The 20821-nt window shown below is 43.9% G+C and overlaps 1 protein-coding gene across 1 annotated transcript; it reads right to left on the bottom strand.

Moving 5' to 3' along the window:
- Window positions 1–6715: 6715 nt before the first annotated feature.
- Window positions 6716–19268, bottom strand: MS3_00001668 (uncharacterized protein). Its single transcript, XM_051209138.1, has one exon. It carries the CDS (start codon window positions 17689–17691, stop codon window positions 17071–17073), a length of 621 nt encoding a protein of 206 aa, XP_051074567.1. The 5' UTR covers window positions 17692–19268; the 3' UTR covers window positions 6716–17070.
- Window positions 19269–20821: the final 1553 nt, after the last annotated feature.

Here is a 20821-nt window from a genome sequence, read left to right as displayed (position 1 = left end):
ACAATCAGTGACGACTGACGCTGTCAACGATAGTCCATGGATGTCTCTTCTTTACTAGCTTGTCATCTTATTTTGTAGCATGTGATTTCTTCTACAACTATCAACGACGGTCTGCTGCGTGCTTTCAAGAGAAAGTGTAAGAATGTGGAATAAGAATATCTGAGGAAGTGCCGCGAGCGGGCTACCCAACACCATGTTGGTGAGGTACGATTTTTCCGTGCTCAGACCGGCTATCAGGTGTTTACTCACCTGCCTCTTGAGTCGCCCTCAAGTAAAAAGTAAAGAAGAATCTACTTCAAAGGTAATGGTGAAAATCAAGCAAACCTGAAGAACTGCTCCACTGCCTGCATAAAATAATAAGATACAAAATGGAAATACATAAATGTAATTGATAATTGTTCGGTTCCATGTAAGTGCTTGGTCTCCAGAACGGATTGGTATTCTGGAAGAAAATAGACATAGTGTAGATATCTTGTGCACGAAAAACCATGAAAAAACTCTTTTGTAATGCATATATGTAAAAGGGTGAACTTGCTAGAAGTTGGACTCTTTAACAAAATCGATCAAACGCGTGACCTTGAGCCTGTGATGACCGCGTTTTACAACTAGGTGCGTAACCAAGGGTGCATCAGAATACTCCACGAAACGGAAAAGAATACACGGTTAAGAAGCAAAAAAAATTGTGTAGAGTATGCGGATCAAGTACAGTTGTGTCAAATACCCTTTTCTTGTTTGATTTAGGTATGCATGATATATTGAAGCAATATATCGTCAATTCATCCAAGTAACGAATTGGTTTGCACCTCAGAAGTGTGTAAGTCCTATTACTCATTAGCATTATGAGTGATTAATTGGTGTAAGGAAATATTGAAGTCACTTCCTCCGTGGTCTGATGTGGTTGAACGGCTGAGCACGCGGTCTAGCATTCAGGAGGGCAGAGGTTCGAGTGCGTGTGGGGCCTGCGTTTTTGTTCACCAGACCCACCTTCAATACGATGTTTGTTACCCGTAAGTCGCGCGCATATGAGAGAAAAAAAATGACAAGAGGACAGATTGATATATCAACGTGCCATATTGGAAAAGTATAAGTTCTTTGTTTACATGAATATTATCACTATAGAAAAAAAACTACAAGTTTAGTAAATTTCCATTTTACGTTATATTTAAACTAACGAATATATATACATATATATATATATATATCTATATCAGTTATTGACATAAAATGTCTTTTTTATAACTCTAATGTTAAGTTCCAGGACTTTGTATGGGCCACTAATAATAATTGGTTTAACGTTAGCATAGTCGTGATATTCATATTGTCAGTTCAATGTTATGATTACTAAACAGTTCCCTTATAAGTTGTTTAAAATTAGGTATGTGGAATCAATGCGGCTGACATAGTAACCTTACAGTAACGCACTGTACTATATCTTCACGGTTATTGATTCTTAAATGTCAGAAATTAAAAAAAATCTGAATATTGCCAATAAAGATGGGTTATATGATCACACTAAAAAGCATGCTGCAGGGAAACTGGTTAAGTCATTACGTAAGTTTCCTAAACATGAAAAAAATGATGAGAACTTTAATAAGTACTTGACCATGGTTTAATCCAAAATGTTTTGTCTAGAAAACTACTTATTAATGGTAGTATTAATCGTATCAAGCTACTAAACATATCCTCAACCGAAAACTTTTAGAAGTAGTTCATATGGTATATATGTATAGCCAGTCTACGTGAAAAATGTATATAAATATATAAGAAGTACAGCCAACATAGTTAATTAACCAGAAAAAGAAATTATAAAACTCGCCTGGGTTGCTTTTTGAATTCGTTGTATTTGCCAGTGTTAGTTGTATGAGTTTGATTAAAATCCTCAGCCATCGTTTCGGAATACCTAGCTTATATGTCCAGTATTTTAAAAAAAATATTTGACATAACACGTATATATCAAAGGTAAAAGGTCTGGGGAGTTGTCGGTGAGGCGGAATGAGGAAAAAAATTATTTTTAAGTAGATGCAGGGTGTGATTAGCTGCGTGGTTAGATTTTATCCTGCAGCCGAAACTGTCAACATCCTTGACTGACTAATTGGATGTGCCCAGCGAACCGTTTTAGTCATATGTAAAGATTTATTATCTTTACATTTCGATTCCGTAATGGATTTGTCAGTTAAACGATCTAACAACACGTATGGTGGTTCATGATCTAGATAAGCCGGCTTTAGCCTATCAATACTTACTGTGTCGATGTTTCCATGTTTTTCTATCACGAAATATTTAGATTTTCTTGAGACGACTTTGAAAGGACCTTCAAATGGAGGACTGAGTGGTGCTTTTATTTTGTCACATCTTATCCAGACGTGCGTGCAATTGCTTAGGTCTTTAGGTATATATACGGCGCGCGATTGTTCACGAGTATTAATCGGTTTAATTTTAGACATGTGGTCCCGTAGTTGATCTACATAATTTTCTAAATTAAGTTTTTGACTGTTAGTATTAGGGTTAATAAATTCACCTGGTAGTTTCAGAGTTGTTCCGAAAACCAGTTCCGCAGCTGAACACTGTGCGTCAGTTTTGACAGATGTTCGTATTCCCAACATAACTAACGGTAGGAACTCTGTCCACTGATTGGGGTTTGAGTGAGATATAAGGGCGGTTTTTAGCTGACGGTGAAAACGTTCTACCATCCCATTAGCCTGAGGATGATATGCAGTGCAGCGTATCCTATTGGAGCCTAGAAGTTTAGCCAAGTTATTAAATAGTTCGGATTCGAATTGCGCTCCTCTATCCGTCGTTATTGTTATGGGTGTACCAAAAATGGTTACCCAGTTCCGCATGAAGACTTTGGCTACTGTTTCCGCTGTGATGTCCGCTATCGGGATGGCTATAGGGAATCTGGTAAATCGATCTATGCATGTAAAAAGATAATTGAAACCGTTTGAACGTGGTAAAGGACCTACCAAGTCGATATGCACATGGGCAAAACGTGCATCTGGTTGCGAGAAAACACCTATGGGTGAATTTGTGTGACGATTAATCTTTGATTGTTGACATGCTGAACACTCTCTAACCCATTTGTGTACATCCTTCTGTAAATTCGGCCATATATATCTGGCATTGATTAGTTTTGTTGAAGCTTTTGCGCCAGGATGAGACAAAGAATGAAAGTTATTATATATCAGCTTTCGCATATTTTTGGGAACGAAAGGTCGCGGCATTGCCTTGGTCGTGTCACAATAAATTAGAATACCATCGATAGGTGATGGGAATTGTTTTAAATTAAGACTTGAATTGTTTGTTTTAAGTAGGTTTTGTAATTCTAGGTCCTGCTCTTGTTCGTGTTTCAACGTTTCGAAGTTTACTGTAGACTGCTGTAGCACGTTCATTTCTAGTCTGGATAAAGCATCTGCCGCCTGATTGTCCTGACCTTTGACATGTCGGATATCGCTTGTGAACTGTGATATATAGTCAAGGTGTCGGACTTCTCGAGGTGAGTATTTATCGGCTCTCGCTTTTAATGCATTCGTCAGTGGTTTGTGATCCGTAAAGACTATAAATTCCCTACCTTCTAACATGTGTCGGAAGTGTTTAATGGTCAGGTAGATTGCAAGAAGTTCTCGCCCGAAGGTAGAATACCTTGTTTCGGCTGGAGCGAGTCTTTTCGAGAAGAAAGCAATTGGTTTCCAGGCGTTTTTAACCGGTTGGTTAAGGGTACCGCCTACTGCTTTATCTGAAGCATCCACCATCAAAGCAAGTGGGGAAAGAGAATTCGGATATATCAACGTAGTTGCTTGAGCCAGTTTATCTTTAAGTTGTTTAATAGCTTCGATGGCGTCAGAAGACAGTTTGAATTCTTTTGGTTTTCCTTTAAGTGAATCTGTCAAAGGTTGCATTAATTGTGCACAACCTGGTATGAATCTGCGATAAAAGTTAATTAGACCTAGAAAACTTCTCAGTTGTGTTAGAGAACTAGGTATGGGGTATTGTTTGATGGTACCTCCTCTAATATTTTAAAAGCGTCTTTTTTCATGTGATTGGTCTTGCTGTTGTGAATATTGTGTTTACTTTGTACCTCATAATTTTGGCTGTACCAAATCTCTTTGTTACAGATTGGCACGAGAAGTAAACTCTAGCCCTGGAAATCAAGGAACGTTCACAATAAATACATCACTTCAGTTCATATAGAAGATGGACAATCAACTTTTTAAGGCGATAGGCATTTAGGGACAGTCAAATCTATGAACAAGGAAGTAAAAAAAAGGTATGGTTATGCAGTGTGGTCGCTACCGTAGTCCAGTGACAAAATGAGGTAAAGCCACGAAAGAAAGTGAAAAACTATTTAATGCCAAGATAAAATTACCAAGAAACCTGAGAGTATGGACAGAATGAATGACACTAGTCTCATGCGAATCTAAGAGCAAAGGAAATAAGCAAGAATGTAAGATCTCTTTATTTTAGTGTTTTGATGTAACCCATTAGGGTTTCAATACCCGGCATCATTGGATACAAAGTTCCCATAGGTGAACGTTAGATTATTGACAAAAATTCTACGCCCATGTCTTGTTGGCTTCTTATGGTGGGGACTTCACCACCAAATGCTACTTTAGGAGTTCTAGGAATGCTTAGTGTGGAATGAAAACTCTGTCTAAATAGTTTTATTATCAAGGTAATCCTATTACAATTAATAGGCCAATGGTTTCTTATGGTCTCAAAGAAGCTGTCAACGTTTGTTAGTGTATGAATAATATTGTAACTTCTCTTCCTTGACCAAATCAAACACCATTATTCAGCCAGCTGTGGTTGAACGGGATGTAGGTGAAGTCCGAAGTGGTGTAATCACAATCAACATGACTGGGATTGGTAATTTTATTAGTGCTAATATTATTTGTGATGATGATAATGATAATGATTTATTCTCATACAACTGTAGCGTGGTGTTGAGTCCCAGTTGACTATGAACACCACTACAAAGGAACGCGTGCCAGGATATCCATAAAATCCCCCGGAAGCCAAATATCAGAAGGCAGTTAATGGACCAAGTCGAGATGTATTCGCTGGCGATCTCGTGGTATCGAAAGAATACCGAGATCGTGCCAGGATACAAGCTTGGTTACTGAGCGTAACCGGATTCGCGTGAGGTCACAATCGAAGTAAGTATAATGGATGTTTTTCGCACAGTTAAACAAAGAGCACATTAAAACAGCCACTGGTACAATTGGTTATAATAATAATTGTTTCCATTAAACCAATTGTGTTCTCGTGATAAATGTGTGTCACTACACAACAACAGGTTAAACGATGCACGACAGTTTAGAGGCAAAACCAAATTATAAAAATGTTACAGAAGTTACCAAGTTAAGTTAGTCAGTTACGTTGACATCTCATACCAGTTGTTTATTACAAAACAGGGGAACAAACATTTGTGCATAAAAACATGGTGATAGAATGTAGAATGTGAAATATGGCGCCTTTCATAGCTACTGCATTACGACGAACAACCGATGACTGAAAAACAATGCACACATGATAAAGAGCAGGTTATACGACAATATAAGTCAATGAGTAGGCAGGTTTCCGGTGAAGAACTCATATCTTAACATTTCGATTGGTAATAACATCCAGGTAACTGTTACAAATATATGAAGTCACAAATAAGATGTAGGATGTTGGCACATGTTTCTAATAGGTGTTTCGGGTGTTGTATTTTGATATCACACTATTGTTTGTTGTGCTTCTGCATTCGAAACTGGGGTTCACTAGTCTTCTGACATCTGGGGAACGTCTTGCATAACCCAAAGGAGCAGTTCACAAAGTACTACTTTGTCAGAAGTTAAAAAGTGTCCTTTAAAGCCATCATAAGGGACATTTATCCCGAAATTATTTTAGATTAGTTTTCACAACTGTATTACATCATTTGTTTTATGCAGTTATGACTGCCTAGCAAATAGTCTGAGCCATTGTCTACCAACTTTTCATAAAGCGCTACACCCTGTGTTGATTTCGTTCGTGTTACGTTCTATCAAGATCATCGTATTATTCATTGTCATTATCATACCATATGACATCAATCTCTTATTTCTCTCTACAATCCAATTTATCATCCCCTTCTACCCAATTTTTATACCTTGACCAATTGTTGATTCAAGATATGGTCGTTATCCATATCTATTAACCTTTGTGTTCTGTCAGTTATGTCGCTGCAGTTTTACGATTGTACCTTAACAACAGTAATCTGTCTTACGCGAACTGTTTCGCCCTATCGGGACGACTTTTGAAAAGCACGACGTAGCCTCTAGGGTCTTCAAAGGAGCCGAGGAGTTTCCGTTCAATCAGAACCGGATAGAGCTCTCTAGAATATCGACGTGACATGCTACGGTTGGAGGGTGGAATTACTTGCTTCTTGGAGGATTGGCCAAATTGAGACGATGTTATACCTAACTCTAATATCTACAGATACCCATAGTTTTCTGTATATTTTTGATTTTTACTGAATAGTCACTTCCCATGATTCTTCTCTCTCTTGATTTGTGATTGTGGGGTTCTACACATTCAAATGCCTTTAGTTATTTAACGTGTCACGTGGCGTCGAGTTGAGATTAACTATGAACACCGCTACCAAGAAACACGTGCCAAATAGATCAGAAGGCGTAAGAAGCTCGTTCCAAATGACTCCATAAAATCCCCGAGAAGCCAAATACCAGAAGGCAATTAATGGACCAAATCGAGATGTATTCGCTGGCGATCTCGTGGCATCGAAAGGATACCGAGATCGTGCCAGAATACAAGCTTGGTTACAGAACGTAACCGAATTCGCGCGAAGTTACAATCAAAGTGTAAGTAAAGGAAACGAAGCACAAAATAGCTGTCATTAGCACAGTCAAACAAAAGCACATTAAAACAAACACTGGTACAGTTGGTTATAATAATAATTGTTTTTATTAAACCAGTCGTGTTCTCGTGATAAACGTGAGTCACTACAGGAGCCCCCGCTAGAAAGGGTTTACACTTTCGATAAATAGCGGTTTGAATCGTGGGACTGATCGGCTGACGAGCGATTGTAGGACGGAAGAATTGGCGAACAGGAAAGCGATCGTTGATCGTCGAGTTGCCAACGAAGATCGTTTTCGGAGAACAGTACCAGGAGCGATGTGTTGTATTTATTGCTCGAGTTGGCATGCTACACCAGAATGGTTTGTATCCAGAATCTGAAGAGGGCGTTCGTAGAGGTGCGCACCAGAAACGCTGCAGACGTAGGACGAAACCACGTTGAGCCAAAAGACCAGAAGCGACCGTAACGACCAAGTTCGAGACCAAGCGTATGCCAAGCATTCGAAACTAATATATCGACTGAGTACGTTGACAAGAGCGTGGGTGGCCAATCCAGCTTTCGCCAAAGTTGACTGAAGTCGACGGAACCAAACGGAGATGGTCGAAGGCGTGGGCTCAGGAAACAAAAAGAAAATCAAAAAAGAAGAGTGTAGCATACGTGTAGTATAGGAATAATCCTACACCGTATCGGTTGTTGACTGTGCGACTATTCGCGGAAGCGTACGGGCAACCGTACTCGGCGACCGGAACGTGAGACGGCAGTCTCGTTCGTATCGCGTGAGTCTGCAATCTCATCCGAGGTCAGAGGCGGCGTGGTCTGCTGATCTGGACGTGAAACTATCGTCTCGTCCGTAGACGGTGCAGATGACGCGTGCTGTTGACCGGGACGCGAGAATGAGGTCTCAGAAGTATCTAGCGTGGGACCTGAAGAAGATTTAAGGATCCCGCTAGGTTTAATAGGTCTAGCATTGAATCTCAGGTTACCAGATAGGGCACTGTCATCGACGTGTGCTGGTTTGAGACGATCAACGCTGACGATCTCGACGCGTCCATATCGATCAACCTTGAAGGTCTTTTCGTGACGAGCGATCACGTGAAAAGGGCCTTCGTAAGGTTGTTGCCAAGGTTTGCGTACCGAATCTACTCGTACAAAAACATGTGAACAGGTAGATAACTCTCGAGAGAGAGCGACCTGTCGATGTTGTATTCGAGTTGACACCGGAGACAGCGTTCACATAAATACAGACAGTCGACGGACGTTGTCTGATTTACCGAAATTAGGTCTGCTCCGTGGTGTGAAGAATTCTCCGGGCAGACGCAATGGCGTTCCGTATACCATTTCAGCGGCGGAACATTGTATATCTGCCATCAGGCTCGTTTGAATACCTTGGAGGACGAGCGATAAGGTTTCGTACCAGTTGTCGTTCTCGTGTGCTCGTAGAGCACTTTTAAGTTGGCAGTGAAACCGTTCAACTTAACCATTTGATGCTGGGAGGTAGACGTTAATGCTTATGCGAACGCATTCCGTACCAAGCAGCCGGGTCAGCGAGGAGAATAAATAATAGGGGAAAATTTCTCGAATAAAGCGTGGAATTCATCGTCACGCGAATAAAAACGTAACAAGGATTCGGTACACATACATGTGAGTCTATTATATTAATACTATTCTTATCGTTATCCGTCATGTCGAGTATATTATATATTAAATATGAAAATATACGACAGACGTGGATAGATAAATCATAGACTCACCGAATTGGCTTCTTTGGAAGATTTGACCAGAAGCAGAGGCGTGTTCCAAAATACGGGTCACCAATTGTAGCGTGGCGTCGAGTTGAGATTAACTATGAACACCGCTACCAAGAAACACGTGCCAAATAGATCAGAAGGCGTAAGAAGCTCGTTCCAAATGACTCCATAAAATCCCCGAGAAGCCAAATACCAGAAGGCAATTAATGGACCAAATCGAGATGTATTCGCTGGCGATCTCGTGGCATCGAAAGGATACCGAGATCGTGCCAGAATACAAGCTTGGTTACAGAACGTAACCGAATTCGCGCGAAGTTACAATCAAAGTGTAAGTAAAGGAAACGAAGCACAAAATAGCTGTCATTAGCACAGTCAAACAAAAGCACATTAAAACAAACACTGGTACAGTTGGTTATAATAATAATTGTTTTTATTAAACCAGTCGTGTTCTCGTGATAAACGTGAGTCACTACAGGAGCCCCCGCTAGAAAGGGTTTACACTTTCGATAAATAGCGGTTTGAATCGTGGGACTGATCGGCTGACGAGCGATTGTAGGACGGAAGAATTGGCGAACAGGAAAGCGATCGTTGATCGTCGAGTTGCCAACGAAGGTCGTTTTCGGAGAACAGTACCAGGAGCGATGTGTTGTATTTATTGCTCGAGTTGGCATGCTACACCAGAATGGTTTGTATCCAGAATCTGAAGAGGGCGTTCGTAGAGGTGCGCACCAGAAACGCTGCAGACGTAGGACGAAACCACGTTGAGCCAAAAGACCAGAAGCGACCGTAACGACCAAGTTCGAGACCAAGCGTATGCCAAGCATTCGAAACTAATATATCGACTGAGTACGTTGACAAGAGCGTGGGTGGCCAATCCAGCTTTCGCCAAAGTTGACTGAAGTCGACGGAACCAAACGGAGATGGTCGAAGGCGTGGGCTCAGGAAACAAAAAGAAAATCAAAAAAGAAGAGTGTAGCATACGTGTAGTATAGGAATAATCCTACACCGTATCGGTTGTTGACTGTGCGACTATTCGCGGAAGCGTACGGGCAACCGTACTCGGCGACCGGAACGTGAGACGGCAGTCTCGTTCGTATCGCGTGAGTCTGCAATCTCATCCGAGGTCAGAGGCGGCGTGGTCTGCTGATCTGGACGTGAAACTATCGTCTCGTCCGTAGACGGTGCAGATGACGCGTGCTGTTGACCGGGACGCGAGAATGAGGTCTCAGAAGTATCTAGCGTGGGACCTGAAGAAGATTTAAGGATCCCGCTAGGTTTAATAGGTCTAGCATTGAATCTCAGGTTACCAGATAGGGCACTGTCATCGACGTGTGCTGGTTTGAGACGATCAACGCTGACGATCTCGACGCGTCCATATCGATCAACCTTGAAGGTCTTTTCGTGACGAGCGATCACGTGAAAAGGGCCTTCGTAAGGTTGTTGCCAAGGTTTGCGTACCGAATCTACTCGTACAAAAACATGTGAACAGGTAGATAACTCTCGAGAGAGAGCGACCTGTCGATGTTGTATTCGAGTTGACACCGGAGACAGCGTTCACATAAATACAGACAGTCGACGGACGTTGTCTGATTTACCGAAATTAGGTCTGCTCCGTGGTGTGAAGAATTCTCCGGGCAGACGCAATGGCGTTCCGTATACCATTTCAGCGGCGGAACATTGTATATCTGCCATCAGGCTCGTTTGAATACCTTGGAGGACGAGCGATAAGGTTTCGTACCAGTTGTCGTTCTCGTGTGCTCGTAGAGCACTTTTAAGTTGGCAGTGAAACCGTTCAACTTAACCATTTGATGCTGGGAGGTAGACGTTAATGCTTATGCGAACGCATTCCGTACCAAGCAGCCGGGTCAGCGAGGAGAATAAATAATAGGGGAAAATTTCTCGAATAAAGCGTGGAATTCATCGTCACGCGAATAAAAAGTAACAAGGATTCGGTACACATACATGTGAGTCTATTATATTAATACTATTCTTATCGTTATCCGTCATGTCGAGTATATTATATATTAAATATGAAAATATACGACAGACGTGGATAGATAAATCATAGACTCACCGAATTGGCTTCTTTGGAAGATTTGACCAGAAGCAGAGGCGTGTTCCAAAATACGGGTCACCAATTGTAGCGTGGCGTCGAGTTGAGATTAACTATGAACACCGCTACCAAGAAACACGTGCCAAATAGATCAGAAGGCGTAAGAAGCTCGTTCCAAATGACTCCATAAAATCCCCGAGAAGCCAAATACCAGAAGGCAATTAATGGACCAAATCGAGATGTATTCGCTGGCGATCTCGTGGCATCGAAAGGATACCGAGATCGTGCCAGAATACAAGCTTGGTTACAGAACGTAACCGAATTCGCGCGAAGTTACAATCAAAGTGTAAGTAAAGGAAACGAAGCACAAAATAGCTGTCATTAGCACAGTCAAACAAAAGCACATTAAAACAAACACTGGTACAGTTGGTTATAATAATAATTGTTTTTATTAAACCAGTCGTGTTCTCGTGATAAACGTGAGTCACTACAGGAGCCCCCGCTAGAAAGGGTTTACACTTTCGATAAATAGCGGTTTGAATCGTGGGACTGATCGGCTGACGAGCGATTGTAGGACGGAAGAATTGGCGAACAGGAAAGCGATCGTTGATCGTCGAGTTGCCAACGAAGGTCGTTTTCGGAGAACAGTACCAGGAGCGATGTGTTGTATTTATTGCTCGAGTTGGCATGCTACACCAGAATGGTTTGTATCCAGAATCTGAAGAGGGCGTTCGTAGAGGTGCGCACCAGAAACGCTGCAGACGTAGGACGAAACCACGTTGAGCCAAAAGACCAGAAGCGACCGTAACGACCAAGTTCGAGACCAAGCGTATGCCAAGCATTCGAAACTAATATATCGACTGAGTACGTTGACAAGAGCGTGGGTGGCCAATCCAGCTTTCGCCAAAGTTGACTGAAGTCGACGGAACCAAACGGAGATGGTCGAAGGCGTGGGCTCAGGAAACAAAAAGAAAATCAAAAAAGAAGAGTGTAGCATACGTGTAGTATAGGAATAATCCTACACCGTATCGGTTGTTGACTGTGCGACTATTCGCGGAAGCGTACGGGCAACCGTACTCGGCGACCGGAACGTGAGACGGCAGTCTCGTTCGTATCGCGTGAGTCTGCAATCTCATCCGAGGTCAGAGGCGGCGTGGTCTGCTGATCTGGACGTGAAACTATCGTCTCGTCCGTAGACGGTGCAGATGACGCGTGCTGTTGACCGGGACGCGAGAATGAGGTCTCAGAAGTATCTAGCGTGGGACCTGAAGAAGATTTAAGGATCCCGCTAGGTTTAATAGGTCTAGCATTGAATCTCAGGTTACCAGATAGGGCACTGTCATCGACGTGTGCTGGTTTGAGACGATCAACGCTGACGATCTCGACGCGTCCATATCGATCAACCTTGAAGGTCTTTTCGTGACGAGCGATCACGTGAAAAGGGCCTTCGTAAGGTTGTTGCCAAGGTTTGCGTACCGAATCTACTCGTACAAAAACATGTGAACAGGTAGATAACTCTCGAGAGAGAGCGACCTGTCGATGTTGTATTCGAGTTGACACCGGAGACAGCGTTCACATAAATACAGACAGTCGACGGACGTTGTCTGATTTACCGAAATTAGGTCTGCTCCGTGGTGTGAAGAATTCTCCGGGCAGACGCAATGGCGTTCCGTATACCATTTCAGCGGCGGAACATTGTATATCTGCCATCAGGCTCGTTTGAATACCTTGGAGGACGAGCGATAAGGTTTCGTACCAGTTGTCGTTCTCGTGTGCTCGTAGAGCACTTTTTAAGTTGGCAGTGAAACCGTTCAACTTAACCATTTGATGCTGGGAGGTAGACGTTAATGCTTATGCGAACGCATTCCGTACCAAGCAGCCGGGTCAGCGAGGAGAATAAATAATAGGGGAAAATTTCTCGAATAAAGCGTGGAATTCATCGTCACGCGAATAAAAAGTAACAAGGATTCGGTACACATACATGTGAGTCTATTATATTAATACTATTCTTATCGTTATCCGTCATGTCGAGTATATTATATATTAAATATGAAAATATACGACAGACGTGGATAGATAAATCATAGACTCACCGAATTGGCTTCTTTGGAAGATTTGACCAGAAGCAGAGGCGTGTTCCAAAATACGGGTCACCAATTGTAGCGTGGCGTCGAGTTGAGATTAACTATGAACACCGCTACCAAGAAACACGTGCCAAATAGATCAGAAGGCGTAAGAAGCTCGTTCCAAATGACTCCATAAAATCCCCGAGAAGCCAAATACCAGAAGGCAATTAATGGACCAAATCGAGATGTATTCGCTGGCGATCTCGTGGCATCGAAAGGATACCGAGATCGTGCCAGAATACAAGCTTGGTTACAGAACGTAACCGAATTCGCGCGAAGTTACAATCAAAGTGTAAGTAAAGGAAACGAAGCACAAAATAGCTGTCATTAGCACAGTCAAACAAAAGCACATTAAAACAAACACTGGTACAGTTGGTTATAATAATAATTGTTTTTATTAAACCAGTCGTGTTCTCGTGATAAACGTGAGTCACTACAGGAGCCCCCGCTAGAAAGGGTTTACACTTTCGATAAATAGCGGTTTGAATCGTGGGACTGATCGGCTGACGAGCGATTGTAGGACGGAAGAATTGGCGAACAGGAAAGCGATCGTTGATCGTCGAGTTGCCAACGAAGGTCGTTTTCGGAGAACAGTACCAGGAGCGATGTGTTGTATTTATTGCTCGAGTTGGCATGCTACACCAGAATGGTTTGTATCCAGAATCTGAAGAGGGCGTTCGTAGAGGTGCGCACCAGAAACGCTGCAGACGTAGGACGAAACCACGTTGAGCCAAAAGACCAGAAGCGACCGTAACGACCAAGTTCGAGACCAAGCGTATGCCAAGCATTCGAAACTAATATATCGACTGAGTACGTTGACAAGAGCGTGGGTGGCCAATCCAGCTTTCGCCAAAGTTGACTGAAGTCGACGGAACCAAACGGAGATGGTCGAAGGCGTGGGCTCAGGAAACAAAAAGAAAATCAAAAAAGAAGAGTGTAGCATACGTGTAGTATAGGAATAATCCTACACCGTATCGGTTGTTGACTGTGCGACTATTCGCGGAAGCGTACGGGCAACCGTACTCGGCGACCGGAACGTGAGACGGCAGTCTCGTTCGTATCGCGTGAGTCTGCAATCTCATCCGAGGTCAGAGGCGGCGTGGTCTGCTGATCTGGACGTGAAACTATCGTCTCGTCCGTAGACGGTGCAGATGACGCGTGCTGTTGACCGGGACGCGAGAATGAGGTCTCAGAAGTATCTAGCGTGGGACCTGAAGAAGATTTAAGGATCCCGCTAGGTTTAATAGGTCTAGCATTGAATCTCAGGTTACCAGATAGGGCACTGTCATCGACGTGTGCTGGTTTGAGACGATCAACGCTGACGATCTCGACGCGTCCATATCGATCAACCTTGAAGGTCTTTTCGTGACGAGCGATCACGTGAAAAGGGCCTTCGTAAGGTTGTTGCCAAGGTTTGCGTACCGAATCTACTCGTACAAAAACATGTGAACAGGTAGATAACTCTCGAGAGAGAGCGACCTGTCGATGTTGTATTCGAGTTGACACCGGAGACAGCGTTCACATAAATACAGACAGTCGACGGACGTTGTCTGATTTACCGAAATTAGGTCTGCTCCGTGGTGTGAAGAATTCTCCGGGCAGACGCAATGGCGTTCCGTATACCATTTCAGCGGCGGAACATTGTATATCTGCCATCAGGCTCGTTTGAATACCTTGGAGGACGAGCGATAAGGTTTCGTACCAGTTGTCGTTCTCGTGTGCTCGTAGAGCACTTTTAAGTTGGCAGTGAAACCGTTCAACTTAACCATTTGATGCTGGGAGGTAGACGTTAATGCTTATGCGAACGCATTCCGTACCAAGCAGCCGGGTCAGCGAGGAGAATAAATAATAGGGGAAAATTTCTCGAATAAAGCGTGGAATTCATCGTCACGCGAATAAAAAAGTAACAAGGATTCGGTACACATACATGTGAGTCTATTATATTAATACTATTCTTATCGTTATCCGTCATGTCGAGTATATTATATATTAAATATGAAAATATACGACAGACGTGGATAGATAAATCATAGACTCACCGAATTGGCTTCTTTGGAAGATTTGACCAGAAGCAGAGGCGTGTTCCAAAATACGGGTCACCAATTGTAGCGTGGCGTCGAGTTGAGATTAACTATGAACACCGCTACCAAGAAACACGTGCCAAATAGATCAGAAGGCGTAAGAAGCTCGTTCCAAATGACTCCATAAAATCCCCGAGAAGCCAAATACCAGAAGGCAATTAATGGACCAAATCGAGATGTATTCGCTGGCGATCTCGTGGCATCGAAAGGATACCGAGATCGTGCCAGAATACAAGCTTGGTTACAGAACGTAACCGAATTCGCGCGAAGTTACAATCAAAGTGTAAGTAAAGGAAACGAAGCACAAAATAGCTGTCATTAGCACAGTCAAACAAAAGCACATTAAAACAAACACTGGTACAGTTGGTTATAATAATAATTGTTTTTATTAAACCAGTCGTGTTCTCGTGATAAACGTGAGTCACTACAGGAGCCCCCGCTAGAAAGGGTTTACACTTTCGATAAATAGCGGTTTGAATCGTGGGACTGATCGGCTGACGAGCGATTGTAGGACGGAAGAATTGGCGAACAGGAAAGCGATCGTTGATCGTCGAGTTGCCAACGAAGGTCGTTTTCGGAGAACAGTACCAGGAGCGATGTGTTGTATTTATTGCTCGAGTTGGCATGCTACACCAGAATGGTTTGTATCCAGAATCTGAAGAGGGCGTTCGTAGAGGTGCGCACCAGAAACGCTGCAGACGTAGGACGAAACCACGTTGAGCCAAAAGACCAGAAGCGACCGTAACGACCAAGTTCGAGACCAAGCGTATGCCAAGCATTCGAAACTAATATATCGACTGAGTACGTTGACAAGAGCGTGGGTGGCCAATCCAGCTTTCGCCAAAGTTGACTGAAGTCGACGGAACCAAACGGAGATGGTCGAAGGCGTGGGCTCAGGAAACAAAAAGAAAATCAAAAAAAGAAGAGTGTAGCATACGTGTAGTATAGGAATAATCCTACACCGTATCGGTTGTTGACTGTGCGACTATTCGCGGAAGCGTACGGGCAACCGTACTCGGCGACCGGAACGTGAGACGGCAGTCTCGTTCGTATCGCGTGAGTCTGCAATCTCATCCGAGGTCAGAGGCGGCGTGGTCTGCTGATCTGGACGTGAAACTATCGTCTCGTCCGTAGACGGTGCAGATGACGCGTGCTGTTGACCGGGACGCGAGAATGAGGTCTCAGAAGTATCTAGCGTGGGACCTGAAGAAGATTTAAGGATCCCGCTAGGTTTAATAGGTCTAGCATTGAATCTCAGGTTACCAGATAGGGCACTGTCATCGACGTGTGCTGGTTTGAGACGATCAACGCTGACGATCTCGACGCGTCCATATCGATCAACCTTGAAGGTCTTTTCGTGACGAGCGATCACGTGAAAAGGGCCTTCGTAAGGTTGTTGCCAAGGTTTGCGTACCGAATCTACTCGTACAAAAACATGTGAACAGGTAGATAACTCTCGAGAGAGAGCGACCTGTCGATGTTGTATTCGAGTTGACACCGGAGACAGCGTTCACATAAATACAGACAGTCGACGGACGTTGTCTGATTTACCGAAATTAGGTCTGCTCCGTGGTGTGAAGAATTCTCCGGGCAGACGCAATGGCGTTCCGTATACCATTTCAGCGGCGGAACATTGTATATCTGCCATCAGGCTCGTTTGAATACCTTGGAGGACGAGCGATAAGGTTTCGTACCAGTTGTCGTTCTCGTGTGCTCGTAGAGCACTTTTAAGTTGGCAGTGAAACCGTTCAACTTAACCATTTGATGCTGGGAGGTAGACGTTAATGCTTATGCGAACGCATTCCGTACCAAGCAGCCGGGTCAGCGAGGAGAATAAATAATAGGGGAAAATTTCTCGAATAAAGCGTGGAATTCATCGTCACGCGAATAAAAAGTAACAAGGATTCGGTACACATACATGTGAGTCTATTATATTAATACTATTCTTATCGTTATCCGTCATGTCGAGTATATTATATATTAAATATGAAAATATACGACAGACGTGGATAGATAAATCATAGACTCACCGAATTGGCTTCTTTGGAAGATTTGACCAGAAGCAGAGGCGTGTTCCAAAATACGGGTCACCAATTGTAGCGTGGCGTCGAGTTGAGATTAACTATGAACACCGCTACCAAGAAACACGTGCCAAATAGATCAGAAGGCGTAAGAAGCTCGTTCCAAATGACTCCATAAAATCCCCGAGAAGCCAAATACCAGAAGGCAATTAATGGACCAAATCGAGATGTATTCGCTGGCGATCTCGTGGCATCGAAAGGATACCGAGATCGTGCCAGAATACAAGCTTGGTTACAGAACGTAACCGAATTCGCGCGAAGTTACAATCAAAGTGTAAGTAAAGGAAACGAAGCACAAAATAGCTGTCATTAGCACAGTCAAACAAAAGCACATTAAAACAAACACTGGTACAGTTGGTTATAATAATAATTGTTTTTATTAAACCAGTCGTGTTCTCGTGATAAACGTGAGTCACTACAGGAGCCCCCGCTAGAAAGGGTTTACACTTTCGATAAATAGCGGTTTGAATCGTGGGACTGATCGGCTGACGAGCGATTGTAGGACGGAAGAATTGGCGAACAGGAAAGCGATCGTTGATCGTCGAGTTGCCAACGAAGGTCGTTTTCGGAGAACAGTACCAGGAGCGATGTGTTGTATTTATTGCTCGAGTTGGCATGCTACACCAGAATGGTTTGTATCCAGAATCTGAAGAGGGCGTTCGTAGAGGTGCGCACCAGAAACGCTGCAGACGTAGGACGAAACCACGTTGAGCCAAAAGACCAGAAGCGACCGTAACGACCAAGTTCGAGACCAAGCGTATGCCAAGCATTCGAAACTAATATATCGACTGAGTACGTTGACAAGAGCGTGGGTGGCCAATCCAGCTTTCGCCAAAGTTGACTGAAGTCGACGGAACCAAACGGAGATGGTCGAAGGCGTGGGCTCAGGAAACAAAAAGAAAATCAAAAAAGAAGAGTGTAGCATACGTGTAGTATAGGAATAATCCTACACCGTATCGGTTGTTGACTGTGCGACTATTCGCGGAAGCGTACGGGCAACCGTACTCGGCGACCGGAACGTGAGACGGCAGTCTCGTTCGTATCGCGTGAGTCTGCAATCTCATCCGAGGTCAGAGGCGGCGTGGTCTGCTGATCTGGACGTGAAACTATCGTCTCGTCCGTAGACGGTGCAGATGACGCGTGCTGTTGACCGGGACGCGAGAATGAGGTCTCAGAAGTATCTAGCGTGGGACCTGAAGAAGATTTAAGGATCCCGCTAGGTTTAATAGGTCTAGCATTGAATCTCAGGTTACCAGATAGGGCACTGTCATCGACGTGTGCTGGTTTGAGACGATCAACGCTGACGATCTCGACGCGTCCATATCGATCAACCTTGAAGGTCTTTTCGTGACGAGCGATCACGTGAAAAGGGCCTTCGTAAGGTTGTTGCCAAGGTTTGCGTACCGAATCTACTCGTACAAAAACATGTGAACAGGTAGATAACTCTCGAGAGAGAGCGACCTGTCGATGTTGTATTCGAGTTGACACCGGAGACAGCGTTCACATAAATACAGACAGTCGACGGACGTTGTCTGATTTACCGAAATTAGGTCTGCTCCGTGGTGTGAAGAATTCTCCGGGCAGACGCAATGGCGTTCCGTATACCATTTCAGCGGCGGAACATTGTATATCTGCCATCAGGCTCGTTTGAATACCTTGGAGGACGAGCGATAAGGTTTCGTACCAGTTGTCGTTCTCGTGTGCTCGTAGAGCACTTTTAAGTTGGCAGTGAAACCGTTCAACTTAACCATTTGATGCTGGGAGGTAGACGTTAATGCTTATGCGAACGCATTCCGTACCAAGCAGCCGGGTCAGCGAGGAGAATAAATAATAGGGGAAAATTTCTCGAATAAAGCGTGGAATTCATCGTCACGCGAATAAAAAGTAACAAGGATTCGGTACACATACATGTGAGTCTATTATATTAATACTATTCTTATCGTTATCCGTCATGTCGAGTATATTATATATTAAATATGAAAATATACGACAGACGTGGATAGATAAATCATAGACTCACCGAATTGGCTTCTTTGGAAGATTTGACCAGAAGCAGAGGCGTGTTCCAAAATACGGGTCACCAATTGTAGCGTGGCGTCGAGTTGAGATTAACTATGAACACCGCTACCAAGAAACACGTGCCAAATAGATCAGAAGGCGTAAGAAGCTCGTTCCAAATGACTCCATAAAATCCCCGAGAAGCCAAATACCAGAAGGCAATTAATGGACCAAATCGAGATGTATTCGCTGGCGATCTCGTGGCATCGAAAGGATACCGAGATCGTGCCAGAATACAAGCTTGGTTACAGAACGTAACCGAATTCGCGCGAAGTTACAATCAAAGTGTAAGTAAAGGAAACGAAGCACAAAATAGCTGTCATTAGCACAGTCAAACAAAAGCACATTAAAACAAACACTGGTACAGTTGGTTATAATAATAATTGTTTTTATTAAACCAGTCGTGTTCTCGTGATAAACGTGAGTCACTACAGGAGCCCCCGCTAGAAAGGGTTTACACTTTCGATAAATAGCGGTTTGAATCGTGGGACTGATCGGCTGACGAGCGATTGTAGGACGGAAGAATTGGCGAACAGGAAAGCGATCGTTGATCGTCGAGTTGCCAACGAAGGTCGTTTTCGGAGAACAGTACCAGGAGCGATGTGTTGTATTTATTGCTCGAGTTGGCATGCTACACCAGAATGGTTTGTATCCAGAATCTGAAGAGGGCGTTCGTAGAGGTGCGCACCAGAAACGCTGCAGACGTAGGACGAAACCACGTTGAGCCAAAAGACCAGAAGCGACCGTAACGACCAAGTTCGAGACCAAGCGTATGCCAAGCATTCGAAACTAATATATCGACTGAGTACGTTGACAAGAGCGTGGGTGGCCAATCCAGCTTTCGCCAAAGTTGACTGAAGTCGACGGAACCAAACGGAGATGGTCGAAGGCGTGGGCTCAGGAAACAAAAAGAAAATCAAAAAAGAAGAGTGTAGCATACGTGTAGTATAGGAATAATCCTACACCGTATCGGTTGTTGACTGTGCGACTATTCGCGGAAGCGTACGGGCAACCGTACTCGGCGACCGGAACGTGAGACGGCAGTCTCGTTCGTATCGCGTGAGTCTGCAATCTCATCCGAGGTCAGAGGCGGCGTGGTCTGCTGATCTGGACGTGAAACTATCGTCTCGTCCGTAGACGGTGCAGATGACGCGTGCTGTTGACCGGGACGCGAGAATGAGGTCTCAGAAGTATCTAGCGTGGGACCTGAAGAAGATTTAAGGATCCCGCTAGGTTTAATAGGTCTAGCATTGAATCTCAGGTTACCAGATAGGGCACTGTCATCGACGTGTGCTGGTTTGAGACGATCAACGCTGACGATCTCGACGCGTCCATATCGATCAACCTTGAAGGTCTTTTCGTGACGAGCGATCACGTGAAAAGGGCCTTCGTAAGGTTGTTGCCAAGGTTTGCGTACCGAATCTACTCGTACAAAAACATGTGAACAGGTAGATAACTCTCGAGAGAGAGCGACCTGTCGATGTTGTATTCGAGTTGACACCGGAGACAGCGTTCACATAAATACAGACAGTCGACGGACGTTGTCTGATTTACCGAAATTAGGTCTGCTCCGTGGTGTGAAGAATTCTCCGGGCAGACGCAATGGCGTTCCGTATACCATTTCAGCGGCGGAACATTGTATATCTGCCATCAGGCTCGTTTGAATACCTTGGAGGACGAGCGATAAGGTTTCGTACCAGTTGTCGTTCTCGTGTGCTCGTAGAGCACTTTTAAGTTGGCAGTGAAACCGTTCAACTTAACCATTTGATGCTGGGAGGTAGACGTTAATGCTTATGCGAACGCATTCCGTACCAAGCAGCCGGGTCAGCGAGGAGAATAAAT

This window comes from Schistosoma haematobium, chromosome 1 (genome assembly GCF_000699445.3).
Source record: "Schistosoma haematobium chromosome 1, whole genome shotgun sequence".
Lineage (NCBI taxonomy): Eukaryota > Metazoa > Platyhelminthes > Trematoda > Strigeidida > Schistosomatidae > Schistosoma > Schistosoma haematobium.
The sequence above is the reverse complement of the archived record's forward strand: the minus strand, read 5'-3'. Positions and strand labels throughout refer to the sequence as shown.